The following is a 17907-nucleotide window of genomic DNA, read 5'->3' as shown; positions in this document are numbered from 1 at the left end:
ATATGTTGGGCTGTGATCCGTATGGCCGGCAGTTCGAAACCACCAGTTCCAAGGGAGAAAGACTGGGCTTTCTGCTGCCGTAAACAGTCTCAGAAAATCCACAGGGGATGGTTAAAGTCTGCAGTGACTCAATGGCAGCGTTTGATTTGGTTTGTTTTTTTGTTGTTATATAAGCGTTAGACTGCTAACGGAAAGGTTGGTGGTTCCGACCACCCACTGCTCCACAGAAGAAAGCTTGAGGCCATGTCCTCCTATAAAGTTTTTCAGCCTGGGTCACCATGAGTTGGAATCGACTCAGTGGGTAGTGGGTTTAAAGTTAGTCCCTACCATACCGTGCATATTCAGTACCCAGAAAGTAAATGGAAGTCCAGTCTTCCAAGAGGCTTTTGTTGTATTTTGTGGTGGTGGTTTGTTGTTTTTGTTTTTAGTTTGCTGTAGCTTGTTAGGGATTGAAAATCCAGTGAAGACCACAATTAACTTCCTCTAAAATGTTTTAATGAAGGACCTGCCAGAACACACATCTTAGGTCTCCTTATTTCCCCTTTGAGGCAGCTAACCCTTTCCAAGTAGGTGGGGCATGTATTTGGAGTGATAAGAGAGAAATGGTGGGGAAGGAGGGGGAAAAGGAGCCATCAATCTTAAGGGCTCAAGTAGAAGGCAAATGTTTTGAGAATGATGAGGGCAACAAATGTACAAATGTGCTTGACACGATGGATGTATGTATGGATTGTGATAAGAGTTGTACGAGCCCCCAATAAAATTATTTTTTTTATGGGAGGGGGAGAAAAGTAAGCAGAAAATACTAAAAGCTGAAACAACTTTCAAATGGGTCAAAAGGGAGATCAAATGATAGGGTATTTATTACATTTTAACCTAACCGCATCTGCGGTGATCGGCTTTGCCATGCTCTGATAGATAGCAAGGCTGTTGACAACCCTGGATGGTGTACTCTGCACGTCTTTTAGTGTCAGTAAACCCTCATTGTGGAGAGGTACAAAATCTTACCTTGACCTCTCCCTTACTTACTGTACTTGTTATTCCTTTAAAAGATGCACTTTCTTCTTCTTTTTAAAGATGTACTTTTCTTAAACCCTTGTAAAACACAGAGTGGTTTTAAGTACATGTTTGCCCAAATTTTCAATAGGTTCACCTTTACTTACATTACATTCTAGCAACTTTCTGGGCATTGGTCCAGCAAGTGTTGCTTCTTTTTGGTGGGCAATTTCTTTGACATTTAAGGCTGTTTGTAATCTGTCCAATGACCCCCTCTCTCCAGCATGCCCTCCCTGGCCTCCATCACCTGATGGACAGCCTTGAAGACCAGCCAGTCTTTTTTGGAACACTCTCCATACCCAGTGACTGACTTCACTGGTTTTCCGGCACACGTTATATGGCCTGTCCTCCTTTTCCAGGTACTCGTGTGCTCAGACGGCCATCTCTGTGCCCAGTGCCAGCACAGTACCTCGGGCACCGCTACTGAAGAATACATGTGACTAGTTAATAGCATTTAAAGATTAGGATCTCCATTCTAGGGGCCCTGCTCGCTCTGTCTCCAAAATCAGGAGTGGGAATACCATTTGTTTTTCTAAGTTAACTGACTTGCGTGCAACCTTGGTACACACTAATGCTGGTATCAGTGTTCTGTATCAGAGTAGATGCTGTCCATAAAGCTCTGTGTTGAAATTTTCCATTAGGTGGAGGTGAAAAGGCAAGACAGCTGGAAAGTTAATTGGCCCTCCTCCCACTTCTGGCACTGGGTCCCCATTTGGTTGTTCAGGCTGGTTCAGATTTGAACTCATCAGCTGGCCAGGCAGGAATGTTGACAGGAAATGCATACAGAAATGAAGCCTGCTGGGAAAATGAAAGATGTAGATAAACATGTCGGTTTTTTAAAAGAGAGGTAAAAACAAGCTGCCATCTAGCTCAGAAGCAACAAAGCCCACATGGAAGAAGCACACCAGCCTGTGCGATCAGGAGGTGTCAAAGGGATCAATCAGGCATCATCCAGAACAGAATATCTTACCATAGTGAATGAGGTGGGGAGTGTAGAATGAAGACCCAAAGCCCATTTGTAGGCCACTGGTCACCCCCTTACAGAAGGGTCTCAGGGCAGAGATGAGCCAGTCAGGGTGTGATGTAGCAACGAGAAATACAACTTTCCTCTAGTTCCTAAATGCTTCCCTCCCCCCACTATCATGATCCCAATTCTACCTTGCAAGTCTGGCTAGACCAGAGGATATACACTGGTACATATAGGAACTGGAAACACAGGGAAGCCAGGACAGATGATCCCTTCAGGACCAGTGAGTGGCGATACTGGGAGGGTAGAGGGAAGGTAGTTGGAAAAAGGGAACTGATTACAAGGATCTACATGTGACCTTCTCCCTGGGGGATGGACAACAGAAAAGTGGGTGAAAGCATATGTCGTACAGGTCAAGATAAGGCAAAAATTTATAAATTATCAAGGGTTCATGAGGGAGGGGGAGCGGGGAGGGAGGGGAAAAAGTGAGGACCTGATGCCAGGGGCTTAAGTGGAGAGCAAATGTTTTGAGAATGATGAGGGCAATGAATGTACAAATGTGCTTTACACAATTGATGTATGCATGGATTGTGATAAGAGTTGTATGAGCCCCTAATAAAATGATTTAAAAACAAATAAATAAAACTTATTTCTACTTAAAAGAGAGAGAGAGGTAAAGAAAGTTTTTTGTTGTAGGAGTAACTGACACTAATACTAAGATCATTAAGACAGTAGATTTTTGAGTTCTGAATTTTAGAGAAATCTGGCATCTAGCACAGACTATCTTGATATTAATATGTTTGTTTTTTAATTAATACTTGCAGTTAGAGCTATGCTCCAATCCTTTCACATGATCTTTTTATTTAAGTGTATTTTTTCACATTTGTTAAAACACTTTTTAACAGTATTATTGACATATAATTCACATCATACAATCCAGTACGTCATTCATATTAAGAAGAGTTGTGCAATCATCACAATTTTAGAACATTTACTTTTTTCTTGTAATCATTGCTCTAAGCTTCCCATTTCTCCCAGCTGCCCTTGCCATGCCCCAGGAAACCATTATACCCCCACACACCCCCAGTTACTGTCCATAGATTTACCTATCTTGGATTTCATATACAGAAAAACAGCAAAAAAATTTAACGATAACAAAGTAAAACAAAAATCTAAATAGTAAAGAAAGCAGAAAATGTTAAAAACTAGGACAAATTAAAAATGAGTCATAAGGGATATCAAATGATAAGGTGGTAGATGTAACCCAACTAGATCTGCAACAATCCACTTTCCAATGTCCTCTGCATGATGGCAAGGCCACTCACATCCCTGGACTGTGGTCTGAGGGGATTCACCGGAGGCTTGATCCATGTGGGAACTCTGCAAATGGATTTTAGGTCTCCACAGTCATCCATAACATTTTGCAAACCAAGTGTTGGTGATTTAAATTCTGATACCATTTCCTTTTTTTTAAAACCATTTCCTTTTTTGCATTTGGCTTTTATTGTTCACAATTCTTGGATCACACAGGCTGGTGAGCTTTCCTCCATGTGAATGGCTGCTTGTTTGAAGATAAGCCTTTGAGAACCCAGACGCTGTTCTGGGAAAACATTTTTTAATTGTGAAGCAAAAGCTTAAAGAACATTGGGGGCAGTGGAGTTGGTTCGTTCCATGGAACATTATTCATTTCATCTTTCCATTTTTATTGAAAGGATAATATATAGTCACTTTTTTGTTTGTTTTTTCCTATAGTAAAAGGTCCAAGACTGGTAGACAAAAGAAGGTCGCCTTCTTCCTGCACACCTGATGGTCCGTTCAGCTAGGAAATGCCAATGTTGCTGGTTATTGCTTATTTTCAATACTGCGCCTTGCTTGTATGGCTTAGTAACTCTGATTCCACATGACCACGCATGACTGTTCCCGGTTCCTTTAGATGGCAGCAAGTGCTCACTGTGGGATGTGATGGTGCATTCCGTCTCCCAGGAGCCCTGCGGCTGCTAGTGCCGGGCGAAATCACCAGTGGCTCCACAATAGAAAGACGGATCTTTCTACTTCTAGAAAGAGCCACACTCAGAAACTCATGGTGGACAATTTTGACCTGTCCTGCATGGTTACCTGTAAGTTGACCCTGATCCAATGGCAATGATCTTGGATAATTTTAGACCTACTCATAGTTGTCTAGATTGGTTCTGGCATTTGCTGTTGTGAGTATCCTCAGACGCATGACTGCTTAGAACAGGCGTTCTCAAACTATAGCCCGCGGGCCACATGCGACCCACCGAGGACATTTATCTGGCCCGCGGGGTGTTTTTGCCCCGTCCTGGTTTTTTACTTCAAAATAAGATATGTGCAGTGTGCATAGGAATTTGTTCATAGTTTTTTTAAAAACTATGTCCAGCCCTCCAACAGGTCTGAGGAACAGTGAACTGACCCCCTGTTTAAAAAGTTTGAGGACCCCTGGCTTAGAAAGTATTTATTGTGATAAGAGCTGTATGAGCCCCTAATAAAATGTTTTTTAAAAAATAAAGCATTTAATGGGTGAGGGGAGGGGCCTGTTCATTTGTAAAATATTACTGTGTATTGCCCAGTTAGAGGTATAGAATCGTTTGCAAGTACTCCTGTTTCTCCAGAGAACTGAGATCAACGGATTTTCTTATCCAGGGTAAACCGGCACCATGTATTTTTACATGCCCACATTAGCGATCAGCTCCTCAAAGTGCAGGTTAAACTGGTTGAAATCAAATACTAATTAGCATGCAGAATCACAGTTTCTTCTACGCAGGGGAGCGTCCTTGTCCCTGGGTTATTCTTGAGTAAAAATATTAAGGGCTCTTCTTTCTTCCTTTGTAAACGAGCATTTGTTGGTTTGTCTTTTAATTGGCTTTTGGGAATGGTTCTTTTAGCCAAGCTAAGGCTTTGCTGCCAGGTGAGTGAAAACAGTACTTGCAAACAGGGTTTGGGGTTTCCTCCCTTGCTAAACTCCTTGAAGGGATGCTCGGCCCCCTTCCAAAAAATCAAAGTGAGAAACTGCTGTGTGAGGCTGTCAAATGCTCATGCTCTGTATTTCCTTTCAGATGCCTTTGTTGCTTCCTCTTCCTCTCAGCCTGTGTCTCTGTTTTCGACCTCACAAGGCAAGTCTGTCATTTTGTTTGTGCGTTAACTAAAGAAAAATGTTGAGAAAGAGGCTGTAACTGGGAATACAAGGCACACACTTTCTATTGCCCGGCCAGATTCCTGAGAGTGAAACTAATTACAAGCCAGTCCTTTCTGTTTCCCATTTCCAATGGGTGTCTTGTTGAGAGTAGAACAAAGCTGGGTGGACCCTGGACATAGCAGAAGCATTAAGTGTGATTTTCGGCATTTCATAAAAATTCACCTACAGAATTTGGAGCAGATAAAATTGTACCTCTGAAAACGTGTCACCGCCACCTCCACCACCCCCCATCATGCATTTTACGTATTGATTTGTGATTATATAATTGTTTTGGAGAGAGACTGGCTTTGAAAAGGCAGTTCTAAAATGTGCTTCCACTGATTTACTAAAATACTTGCCAAACTAGCTGGAGTCCCTCAGTGCTGACTTATTTGAGATTTGTCCCACACGCTGGGCTAGTTCCAAATTGCCTGGGAACTTTCAGCAAGTTTGTTGACGTTCTGGCCAGCAAGGGCTGGTTGTCCTAGACTAGAGATTAAGTTGTGGCTTTGTTCTGTTGTGGTGGTGGTGTTTCAGATCTGCCGACCAGTGAGGAAGGGAATCATGGAGAAGGGTGAGGAAGGGTGTGTCTGGAGAGCTGAGTGCTGCCCTGATTAGCACTAAGGATGAAGTGCTCCGGATTTTGTGCTTCTCTGGACCGCAGAGGTTAATTAGGCAAGCCCTTACCCCAAAATGCCCTTTAAGTCACTAAGTAGAGCTAGCTAAGAAACTCCGTGGGCCCAGCTGCCATCCTGAAGATGCAAAATCTGAAGCTGGTGTTGCTGAAGACTGTGACCTTATAAGGACAAGAACTGAGTGGGATAAAAGAAACCTAGTAAGAGTTGTGCTTGGCTTATCCCATTTCTGAAGGAGCAGGATGGACAATTTGTTGTTAGCCTGATGACCCTGGGGGACCCTTCCTAAGTTTGTGAATTTGGATACCATGTGGGTCAGAGCTGGCTTGAAATTCACCTGTTTGCATTAAAAGAGAATTACCTTGTGAATATCAGAAAATAATTCAAACATACATGGGGTCTCTATTTTTGACATCTGGAATCGGGCTAGATTTCCATTTTGAATATTTTTTCAAATGAGAAATTTGATAAGCTGGTTTTTTAAAAACCCATAATGTAAATAAAACAGATCAATATAATTTCTCTATTTAGGTACTTAAAGTCTAACTAATTAATCGAGTCACTTTTTTCCCTCCGAAATATAAAGAGACTAAATCCTGGAGTGTATGTAACAAACAACTCACATACCTAAGGAAATCTTTAGAAAATAATTGTCATGGCTTAAAATTTTATTTTCATCCCTGGTAAAAAAAAAGCATGTATACACTGGATAGAATGGAGATAATCAGCCTATTCTCACTAAAAACTAATGTTACAAAACCAACCAAGTTCTAAGCTGACTTCTTTTTCACAGTGTGTATATAATAGTTTGTAGAAAAACATACATCTCTCTGTCATTCAACCTTATTGGTTAGTGTTATTGGAGAACGGGCATATCAAGAGGCTGCTAAAATACCATAGCCCTTCAGCTGCTCAGCTGAGCCTCTGTTGCGCATTTTGTTGGGGGAGGGAGGGGGGATTCACACCTGGTAGAAAGTAGACTAGTTGGTGCCCTACCAGAAGTTGACCTGCTGGGTAGTTTGCGGGAACACTTGGGCAGATCGCTAAGTCGGGTCTAAAGCGGGAGCCCTGGTTAGCTGTTGGTCAGCGATTTCAAACCACCAGCTTGCTCCTCCGAAGAAAGGGGAAACTTTTACTCCCAGGAAGAGTTAGTCTCCGAAACCCAAGGGGGGGGGGGAGAGAAATCTACCCTGTCCTATAGGGTCTCTAAGAGTTGGAATTCACTTGATGGCAGTGAGAGTTTGGCTTTTTAAAGTAGCCAGGGCTGTAGCTTCTGGTCTGCCTTATGAAAACCAGAGGAGTCTTTGATGTGCTTGGTCAACTGGACTAAAACCCCTGGGGGTAGGAGCCCAGGGCCTCCTGGAGTTAGTGCCTGAGGGCAGTAACCCAAGTAGCTGTCTCTGGCTCCCTTGCCAACCTTGGGGAAATGGTTCCACCTATTTATATGCCTGAATGCTATTATTATACAATATGCAATAACAATAGGGCATTTTTAGGTTTAGGAAGTTTATTGCTGATGTATATATGCATCATAATTGGACTTCAGGGACATGCATAAATGCTCCTCCCCCAAAGTTATTAACTTGAACCAAGTACAGGTCAATGAAGATGGTCAAAAGCAAATAATGTAACGTTTATTCCTTTGTATTGCTTTGGAGTGCAAAACAAGAAACCAAACCTCTTGCAGTTGACTTGATTCAACTCCATGTGTTGGCGGGAGATTAGAGCTGCGAGCCCTGGGGGTTTCCATTGCTTGTGGGCTTTCAGAAGTAGGCGGCCAGGCCTTTTTTCTGCGGCACCTCTGGATGGGACTCCACTGACCTTTGACTGGTGGCAGAGCCCGGAACTGTTCACTCCCCTGGGGACTCAGCTTTGTGAGAGCTGGTGGACAGCTTTGATTCGTCTCTCCATGGATTAATCAGTTCCTTCTTACACAAGCTGGGCCCGAGTCAGTCTTTTGCAGTACTTTGTACATTCCTCTTTCTCTGAGAAGAGTTAGGTTTTGCGTATTCCTGAGAGTTTCAAGTAAGGAAATGACATGTCCCGACATCTTTCTGTGCGGTCGGAGCCGTGGTGGCATAGTGGGTTATATGTGTTGGCCTGCTAACCACGAGGTCAGCAGTTGGAGATCACCGTGAAGGAGAAAGATGGGGCTGGAAAGAGTTACCATCTCAGATGGTTACTGATTTGTTTCTAGGTTATCCACGGGTGCAGTTCTTCCCTGTCCTGTGGAGTCAGAAATGATGTGATGGCAGTGAGCTTAGGTAGCTAAAGAGACGTGAACATAGATGTAGTGTGTGGCTAATTGTACGGTGGGGCTGGCCTACTCGGGGCTCTGAATAGCTCCTTTAACCTTGGCAGCCACGTCTGGAGGGGCAGCCCTAGCCCTCTGACACATAGGCAGCTGCTGTTTAAAGTGGTAGAGGATCTTGCTCAAGGTCACCCAGGAAGTAAGCCACAGACCTAGGGCTCCAAAGCCACACCGATACTAAAACTAATAAAGGGAAGTCCTTGTGTTGTGGTTCTTGAAATCTTAGGACTTTAGCTATACATTGTGTTAGAGGTGTTCTTTTGAGATTAGCGTTACAGCCATGAGAGCAGGAAAGGAAGAAGCTACAGTGTTAACTAGAGTCACCTCTGTAAGTGCTGTGTGACTGTGTGTTCTCTGGGGCTCTGCATCTTCCATCAAGATACAAAGTCAATTGTAAATGAGGTTTTTAACTCTTTTGAAACCTTCCATAAGAATGGAAGCCAGACACTATGGATTTTCTGTAGAAAACACTGAAGAAAAGTTAGGAGAAAATAGGGTTAGAAAGAGGACTCCGCACCCCACCCCCTGCAGAACAAAGCCCATTTGCATTGATGAACAATAGTTACCTTCTCTTGGGCTTGCACACTAGCTCTTAGGATTAGGAAGTTAAAACACTGAACTTTGGGCAAGCTTTGAGGGTCAAATTTTGCCAATTACAGCCTCTTTTTTTTTTTTTTTTCAACAAAAGCAAGACATTTTTCTTTGTTCCAGAGACTTTCTGTTGTTTGGGGATCCAGCTTGGCTGCACAGTGTCTGCTGGCTAACTTCCTATTTTTATGTTGTGGCTGCAAAATTGCTGCTCCTGTTTTGCACGATGATTTGCCTTTCCTTCTTGCTATGTGAACACGAGAAAATTCAAGTGTAGGAAAACCTATGCCTGAATATCCAGGCCTCCCTGGGATGAGTGTGCAGTGTGTTTGTGGAAAGGCCTCTTTGGCCTATTGCAGGCTGGCACCCCCTTTCTTCACCGTTATGTATAGAATGGCCAGGCAATGGCGTGCCCTTGAATTTGACATCACGGACATCTTGAGTCGAGAAGTAACCAAGGGGACTCTGACTGTGAAGCATGTTACCCACCTTCCACTCTATTGAAGACTTGGATCATTACTGGTTTCTTTCTTGATCAGATCATATGCTCGGTCATTTATGAACACATAACTAAATATCTTTGAACTCCTTTATCTAAGATGGTTTGGGGTAGCAGGAACAAAGTAAAGCTGATTGAAAGGCTGCTGTAACAGTCAGGGAAGATTTCTTAAAATTCAGCTATCTACCTGGCACGGCTACCAGATTCACTGGGACACTGTGGTTCCATCGTGTCGTCAGAGCGCCCCGCCTTGCCCTCTATGTTAAAATATAGTGGCCAGGGCATTGTAGTTGCCATCAAGCCTCTGTTGGCCCAGTGTGCGCAGAGTAGAACTGCTCCTGAGTGTTCTGGACTGTGACTTGACAGAAGCAGATCAAGGGCACATCTGCACGCGCAGAGCCACCAGCCCATTTGCCCTGCCCAGGGACCCACTAGCCCATAGAAGAGAGAAGATTCGTGCTTTTTGTTCCCCTACCAGATTCTCAAAGGCCCCTGCAGTGTTGAATGAGGAGAGTTGCCTTTAAATTAGTATGTGTAAGTAGTAAAGTAACCTCCTCTGCTCCAAGTTACACTCCCGGACAAGCCCCTTCCATGGTATGGCAAGTGCCAGTCTCCTTCCTGTGGGGTGTGCAGCCAGGAGTCAGAAGTGGCCCCCCAGCAAACTGATGTCAGGTTCTGAACTGCAGCTAAGATGTTGTGCCCACCTGGGACTGAGTGCAGTAAAGTTGGGTTTCTCCGACTAGGGTCAGCACCTGTGGTTCTAAAAAGTTGGGAAGTGACTGAAAGATTGTGCCCAGGGCTGTTTTTATGTTAAGCTGTTACGCTGTTCATTGAACCAACGTGTACTTTGACCTTAAGGATGCAAAAATCATTTGTTGAAATACTCTGCTCATTGATGTAGAATATTTATATGTAAGGTCAGTGGTTCTCAACCTGGGGTCACCTAGTTCATCCTGCATATCAGATATTACATTACGGTTCATAACAGTAGCTAAATTACAGTTAAGAAGTAGTAATGAAAATAATTTTATGGTTGGGGGTCACCACAACACGAGGAACTGTATTAAAGGGCCGTGGCATTAGAACTACTGTGTTAGGTGGTTGTGTTAAGTTGAGTTGTCTAGAGAAACAAAACTAGTGACACATATGTGTAAAAAGAACTTTATATTAAGGAGGCACCCCAATCCAGTTCATCTCAAGTCCATAGGTCCATTGCTAGCCAGACCCCTCGTCAAACTCACATAGCTGCAGGCCTGTGACACAGAATGGTGAAGTGGGAAGCAGGGAGATCACAGGCCAGTCACTGGGTGCAGAGCCGGGTGGATCCAAGGTCTGTGGAAACATGGCAGAGTGCCGAGATCTGTCCTGGCCTGCAGCCCACACGGGCTGTCCCTGGAGGCAGTCACAAAAGTCGTAGCAAGCAGAAAGGCTAAAAGGGGCTGAGAGGAAGGAGAAGTTCCCAGTGCCACTATCAAAGGGCACCATCCACGGAGCCATCAACAAACAGATGATTGATAGGTTGGACCCCACCCCTACACGTTCACACAGGTGCATGTTGACACGAAATCTAACTGCCACAGTTGTTTTAATTATCTTTGTCCAGATATAAGGTAGCATTTAAGTTCTATTCCTGAGGTATCGAAGGCATCTGGCCTGTACTGTTGGGTAAGCATTGGACTGCAAAGCTTATGATTAGCTGTTCAAACCCACCAGCTGCTCTGAGGGAGGAGGAGGAGGGCCTGTCTGCTCCTGTAAAGAAAGACCGTTCTTTAAACTACCCTTTGCTGGTTTCGGAATGTGTCTAAGGCTTGGTCTGAATGAGAGTTTTTCTGTAGTACGGACTCACTCACTGCCATCGAGTCAGTTGCAACTCATTGTGACCCTGCAGGATGGAGTAGAACTGGCCCTCTGGTTTCTGAGACTAACTTTATGGGGTGGTTAGTAACGGCCAGATGAAAATGAGAATTAACAGTATGCATTGCTTCTCTCCCTCAGTAAAATGTCATGTGACCTGGAGTCTCCCTTTGAATCCAGAGAGATTTTCTGAGTTTGGAACAAAAACTCATCTGACTCATAGCGACCCTGTAAGTAGACAGCCTCATCTTTCTCCTGTCGAGCAGCTGGTTGGGGTTGAACTCTGGCCTTGGAGTTAGCAGCTCAATGTGTCACCCACTACACCATGAGAGCCCTGATTGAATGGTTGGTGGTGTGACTTGCTAACTGAAAGGTCAGCAGTGTGGACCCACCAGCTGCTCCTTGGGAGAAAGGAGTGGCAGTCTGTTCCATTAAAGATTTACAGCCTTGGAAAATTGATGGCGGGGGGCAGTCTGCTTTCCCCTAAAACGTCACTATGAATTGCAGTAGACAGCCGTGGGTTTGGGTTTTTGATGTGCAACTCTTGTTTGATAGTAATTGAATAGCACCATATTTTAAGGGATTAGGGCTTTTATAAATGAATACACACATTAAATTTCACTGTGGAGCAAAAATTCACTTTGAAAATGTTGATGGAATTGTTTGGGGTGGTGTTAATTGTAGGGATAGCTTTTAGTTTATTGTGGTTAATTGTTTTATTTACCCAGGGAAACTTAGCTCAAACACATACTTTAGGAACACAGATCAGAGTCAACATTCTTGGAAGTCAACCGAAAGATATTCTGTACATCCCAAATCATGCAGCACTCAGAAAGAGAGTGGGTTTCCCCGGCTCCCCACAGCCCTTCATGGAGTCATGGTAGCTATCGACATCATGCTGGGTCTGCTAGCATGCGAGATCGGAGGACTGCTTCTTCCAACAGGAATGCCCAGGCACTTGGCAAAAAGCCACACTGGAAGACCGGGTGGGTGGGTGGTTCTTGGATCAACACCAGCGTCCCTACCAGCTGATGGAGAGACATGGAGTTGCTATTTTAGAAAAAAGACAGACATTTCCTGAGAGGTAAAATGACCCGAGTTAAGCCATCTGGCGGTGTTTTATGTTGTACAGTATCTTACAAAGGAATGACTCTCCAACTCCCTGGAGCTCTCTGCTGTCTCAGTAGGCTAATTGGAAGTGTTTGTTTATGGTGCTTCTTGGAGTCTGGGCTTCGTTATTTGTTATGTTTTCCTGCATGGGTAGAGTCACTCTGGCCCATGTTTTCCTTTGTCTTGGTAAGAATCCGCTTTCTCCAGGTTTGCTAAAGTTTCAGTTAGCCAGTGAGATTTCTGTTCATTTGCTGAAATTCTAAACAAGATGCTTACCATGAAAGCATGATTGAGGAGACTAGTTGACGTTCCAGTCCTGAGATCAGGTGCTGGCTGAACTCGCCCCTCCCCAAACAAAACAAAACACTACCCATCCCAAATATTAAGGTACACCCTCATTATTAGGAAGCATACTTAGAGCTGATTTAGGCACATAAGGCATGCTTGTCATATTAAAGAATTTTAATAAAATGTGTGCAATCCTTAAGGCACTTACGGCATTTAGCACAGGACTTGTTGGTATTTTGAGAACAGGATGTCTAATCTAATCCTCTAACTTGACCTCCGAATATTATGCACCGAACTGAAGGTTTGAGCTCTGGCAGTGGGAAGAGTTACATACACACTGAGCTGTTCATCACAAGGTCTCGAACCGACCAGCAACTCTAGGAGAAAGATGAGGCTTTCTATGCCATAAAAAGTTAAAGTTTTGTAAACCCAAAGGAGCAGCTCCACTCTTGTCGTAGAGGGTCACCGTGAGGTGGAATTGACTCAATGACAGTGAGGTGTGTGTGTAATTTGGGACTTCGGGAGTATTGAGAGTTCATGGAAGATGGGAAAGGAACACAGCTTGGCAAAGGGCCGGTTTCTCTCCTGACAAACCACGCTTCTCTTTCCTGTCGTGTGTCTCTTCTTTAAGATTCTTCAGGTGCTTGCCGCTTCATTTATTTGTCGTCGTCGTCACTGCCTACTCGATTTTTGCTCATCAGCGCTCCCTCTCTTGTAAGCCCCATAAAGTAATTGTGAAGCCGCTTTGGTTGTGCTTTCACTCAGTGTCTGGCACATGACTTGCTGTCCAGTGGCGGGCTCAGTCATCTAAAGTCCGTCTGCACAAAGCATACAAACAGATCCTTCCCTCAGCGGTGGAGCCTGTGTTGTTCACCTCGCAGTTCTGCTCCTGCTTGGAGTGAGGGCTTCCCAAACCACATCAGATATAGTGGCCAGTAAAGATTGGATCACTAACAAGGTCAGCAGATTAAAACCACCACGCTCCCTCTGCTGGAGAAAGATGAGGCTTTCTACTCCCCTGCAGAGTTGCCGTCTCAGACACCCACAGCAGCCTGCCCTATGGGGTGACTGAGTGAGAATGGACATCCTGGCAGTAGGTTTGGTTTTGTTTTATATACAAAAGAGTTTCAGAAAGTTGGCGCCATAGTGGAATTAAAAGATAATGGCGTTTTCCCACAGACTTTATGAAACCTCCCTGGTCTACGGAGTGCTTTGAGTGATCCTGTCTCATTAATATTTCCCCATTAGTGCAAGCTGAGCACCCAAACTGCGTTGTGATGGGTGTGGAATGTGCTCAACAACGTGGGACCCTCCGTCTACAAAGACCTTTCACAGTCCCACTATTCCAAAAGCTGATTCTTTTTCTCTCCCATTCAGTGATGTGTTGGGGTAGGAGTACTTGATCTGGTACTTAGGAGCATCTTTGTGATCATGGAATCCCGTTGTCAAAGGAAGATCCTTAATTATCCTTTCTGTGTGTATCTTTCTTGACCATGTTTGAATCAAGTCCTTGTTTGGCTTTGTTTGCCTACTATTACTTCTGACCAGAAAAATGGAAGCGGAAGAAAGGTCACCTCCAAGGCATTTTTCTTCCATACCTTCCCAGTTACTCATGCTGCAGGCATCACCACGCTCAGTCTTGGACTCGTGCCTTTGGAATGGTCTGAGACCGGCCATGTATCGGACTCTGGAGATAGAGCCGGGCGGCCCCCGAGCCATGAGCAGGAGTGAGCCAGGGCTGCAGCACCACGCAAGAAAGCCAGTGCCTCCCCTTGGCATGCGTGTTTTGGGTTCTTCCATTCAGAACTTGTTTGTTCTTTTTGAGTGCAATGGAAAATTAATTTGGTAACGGAAAATTTAATAACTGATCAGGTTGAATTTTAATGTCTTGTGTCTAGTAGAAGGCAGGAGCTTGGTGGCATAAGGCTGCTCAAAACTACAGTCCCAGAAACCCCTGGGGGCAGTTCAACCCTGTCCTGTAGGGTCGCCAGGAGGCAGCATCAACTTTTCAGCAGGGAGTTTATTTTGATTTTGGTGTCCATTAAATGGTTTCCTGTTTTTAAAGGATTTCTGACATTAACTCAATTCTAACCAAAAAAAAAAAAAAACAACCCCAAAACCATCTGCACTGTTCCATTTGTGTTGAAAATAAGGGTCGGGGCAAGAGATCTTGAAACCAACCATACTCTTCAGGGCCTCTACCGTTGAAGCCCTCTGTGTGTGGACAAAGCTGGGCCAGCAGAGGAGAGGACTGACTCCTTCCAGCCTCCTTTGCTGGCTCCAGAAGGGCTCTCTTCTACCTGCTGCTGGTAAAAGGGACTCTGGCCACCTTTTTTGGCTTGGTATTTCTCTTGGATTGTGTCAGACTACAACAGTGGGCGGAGAGGGACAGTGTTCAAATCCTTGAGCTTGCTGATGGAGGTGGAACGGCGCTTCCTCCCATCAAGTTTCATTTTGTGTGTGTGTGTGTGTGTGTCACGCAGAGGGGGTCTGCTGCTTCCATCAAGACAGCTGTCCTTCCCCACACCTCCCTCCCAGTAGCGGGGCCCTTCTTCCTGCTTCACCTTTACACTAGGAATGGACCGAGCAAAAAAGAATTTGTTGTGAAAATACTTTGTCCTTTGCAACTGGTGGCATGCCATGGCTTCGCTGCTTTCCTGTTGGCATGTCTTGCGAGGGTGGCAATGGGTGGTGGTTTTGTTGTGTATTTCTGCGTATGCTTATATATATATATACAGCTTGTGTTTGTATATATCATTCTAAAGCACTGAAAGCATGCTGCTTGGCCCGATGAGCTGGTGTGTAATTGTACCTGGTAAACTGTTGTGTTCTCCCGCGGGAACCCCAACAGGAGAGGCATTGAGCTCTCTGTTCTCATGAGACACCTGCACATTTGATGGCTTCCTCCTCTGTTCCGTCTTCTGAACCAGATAACCCTGCCCTGACCACACCGCATGGAGAAAAAGCCAGCGCAGTCGGCAGCCAGCCTGTTGTTGCCAAAGATGTCAGCCCGACCTTCGGGAACATGAAGGGAGTGGAGAGTCCTCAGGGGACAGACAACAATGAGGGAGCACCCTGGACTCAGCCTTCCATCCCAGCCAGCTTCCCACAAGCTCCGGCTTTTCTCCCGAAGGACGTTGGTCACAAGGAAATGAATAAAGAGCAAGAAGCCAAGGACCCGGCTGCTGTCCCAAGTCGGGATCCTAAGTCTGTGCCGGTGGCAGATGACAAGTTCACCTTGCTCTCAGCTCAGAGAGCAGGCGCCGGGCAGTCCGAGGCAGGAGGCATTCCTCCCAGCTCTTTATCCCCACCCCAAAATGACACGATGGAGAGAGAGTCCCCCGAGTCGCCATTTGAAGTCATCCTGGACAAAGCCGCATTTGACAGGGAGTTTCAGGACTCCTATAAGGAGAGCCTTCGGGATTTGGGGAGCTGGGCGGCGCCTGCTGATGGTGAGTCCACAGCCGACCTGGCCGAGAGGAAAGACAAATTGTTCCCCCTGCCGAGTAAAGAGCTGGGGCGCTACCCAGCCTCTTCACTGCTCACACGGCAGTTCTCACACACAACTGCCGCGCTGGAAGAAGTGTCTCGGTGCGTCAGTGACATGCACAACTTTACTAACGAAGTACTGACCTGGGATTTGATTCCCCAGGCGAAGCAACAGTCTGACAAATCTGACTACGACAAAGGAACAACCAGACTCGAGGAGGGTGAATATAATTCCAACATCCCCGTGGTCAATCTGAAAGCTAACTTGGGCCAGAAAATTCCCGTATGTTCCACAAATGGAAACAATCCCTTCATCATATCTACAGGTGACAGAGCAGACTGTCTTGATTCTGCAAAGGATGTTGGCATCAAAGACATGGGAGACAATGTGCAGCAAGCAGAGGACACCCCTTTAGGGTTACCTGGCTTTTCGTTTGAGAAAAGTGTTTCTTTGGGATCTGGGGTGACTACCAGGAAAGTGGCTTTGCCTAGTGACTGCCCAAAAGATGAAGTGACCTGGCAGAGCTCTGCATTGGGAGAAATGACAGAGGCTGACAGCTCTGGCGAGTCTGATGACACAGTAATAGAGGACATCACAGCCAACATGCCATCTCAAAGTGCCGCAAAAACTGGCGAAAGAGACGTGGGAGAGATTCCCAGTCGCCCCAGAGAAAACAACCCATCGGAAAGTTTTGTAGGGCCCGTCAGTGACTCAGAGCCACGACAAGCTCAGCCTGATCTTCTTGGAAAGAGTCCGCTTGGTAAGGTGATTCCTCCACAGGTACCTGCAGTGAACTTCAGCTCAGAAGCTGTGAAGCAGCCCCGGAATCTGAGTGATGCTGCGCCTGGAAAGCCTGTTGTAACCGCAGATGACGAGGCAGAATCCTCCCTCCTGAATGTGACAGCTTCGGCCTATTGGGAGGCATCGTGTGGGAAAAATGTAGATGATTCCTCCCCAGAGGACCTGCTAACAGCCTTCACCAACTCCCAAGAGAAAGAGATCATGGTTAGAGAGGAAGGCAGTGCCTTTGAAGCAGGAGCTGAGGAGAAGACGGAATATAGGCGGGCTCTCCCGGAAGGAGTCTTACGTCAGTCTGGTAGCTCCAAAGTTCAAGGCACAAGCAGCCAGGACACAGACCAAACTGAAGAAAACAATCAGAGCGTGCCTCGAGGCTGTTCCCCTCTGCAGAATACTCTGGCAGCATCTCTTGACTTGGAGCAGGAACAGCTGACCATCCGAGCCCTGAAAGAATTAGGGGAAAGGCAGGCCAAGGAGTCAGCTTTTGCACAGGGTGAAGTGGACTCGCCTTCTGAAGAAATTGCCAGGCAAACGTTCACATCTGCACCAGATTCTTCTTTTAACACCCTTGAACGGTCAACGGTCAAGGCCGAATCTGATCTTGGGAATTCTGAAAACCCTGCTCTTTTCAAAGACACTGTTAAGGTAGATTCCATATCCAGCCTTAGCAAGACTGAACTGGTAGACAAGCATGTCCTAGCAAGACTTCTGACACACCTCTCAGGTAACCACTTATCTTAGAAATACTGCATGGGGTGATTGCTGCTGTGAGGGACGGCTTTCCCTAGTGCTAGCTTTTCTTTGACTTTGGTTGTAATTTACAAAATTACAGCATGAATTAAAAACTGTCTTGTAGGGGGAAGATTCATAAACCGCATTTTTAAATCTCCACAATAGAAGCACCACGTACCACTTAAGGTTATTTTCTTTTGATGTGAATCTCATTAAATCTATTTAGCAAGGTTAAGGAATTCCTGCTGGAGAAGACAGCAAATGGAACTTTTAATTAATCTGATATACGCCCCAGAGATTTTATGCACTGAATATAGGTAGTAACGAGTACTGTAATAACATCTTGTGAGTCATCCTTAAGAGAGAACCAGTATGTTCTTGAGGCCCAA

General features: G+C 45.2%; 1 protein-coding gene across 2 annotated transcripts in view; it reads left to right on the top strand.

The window, feature by feature from the left end:
- RTN3 (reticulon 3) overlaps window positions 1-17907 on the top strand; it is a 60884-nt gene that overhangs the window by 16523 nt on the left and 26454 nt on the right. Inside the window, exon 1 of one of the 2 annotated variants that reach the window (XM_075545562.1) lies at window positions 15509-17510. The exons of the other annotated variant lie outside the window; for it this stretch is intronic. Coding sequence (XP_075401677.1) covers window positions 15524-17510 — 1987 coding nt within the window. The 5' untranslated portion in view covers window positions 15509-15523. Of the gene's footprint in view, window positions 1-15508; window positions 17511-17907 lie in introns of those variants that run through there. 2 annotated transcript variants of the gene reach the window in all.

Source organism: Tenrec ecaudatus, chromosome 4 (genome assembly GCF_050624435.1).
Source record: "Tenrec ecaudatus isolate mTenEca1 chromosome 4, mTenEca1.hap1, whole genome shotgun sequence".
In the NCBI taxonomy this organism is placed as follows: Eukaryota; Metazoa; Chordata; class Mammalia; order Afrosoricida; family Tenrecidae; genus Tenrec; species Tenrec ecaudatus.
This window is presented reverse-complemented; position numbering and strand designations above follow the sequence as displayed.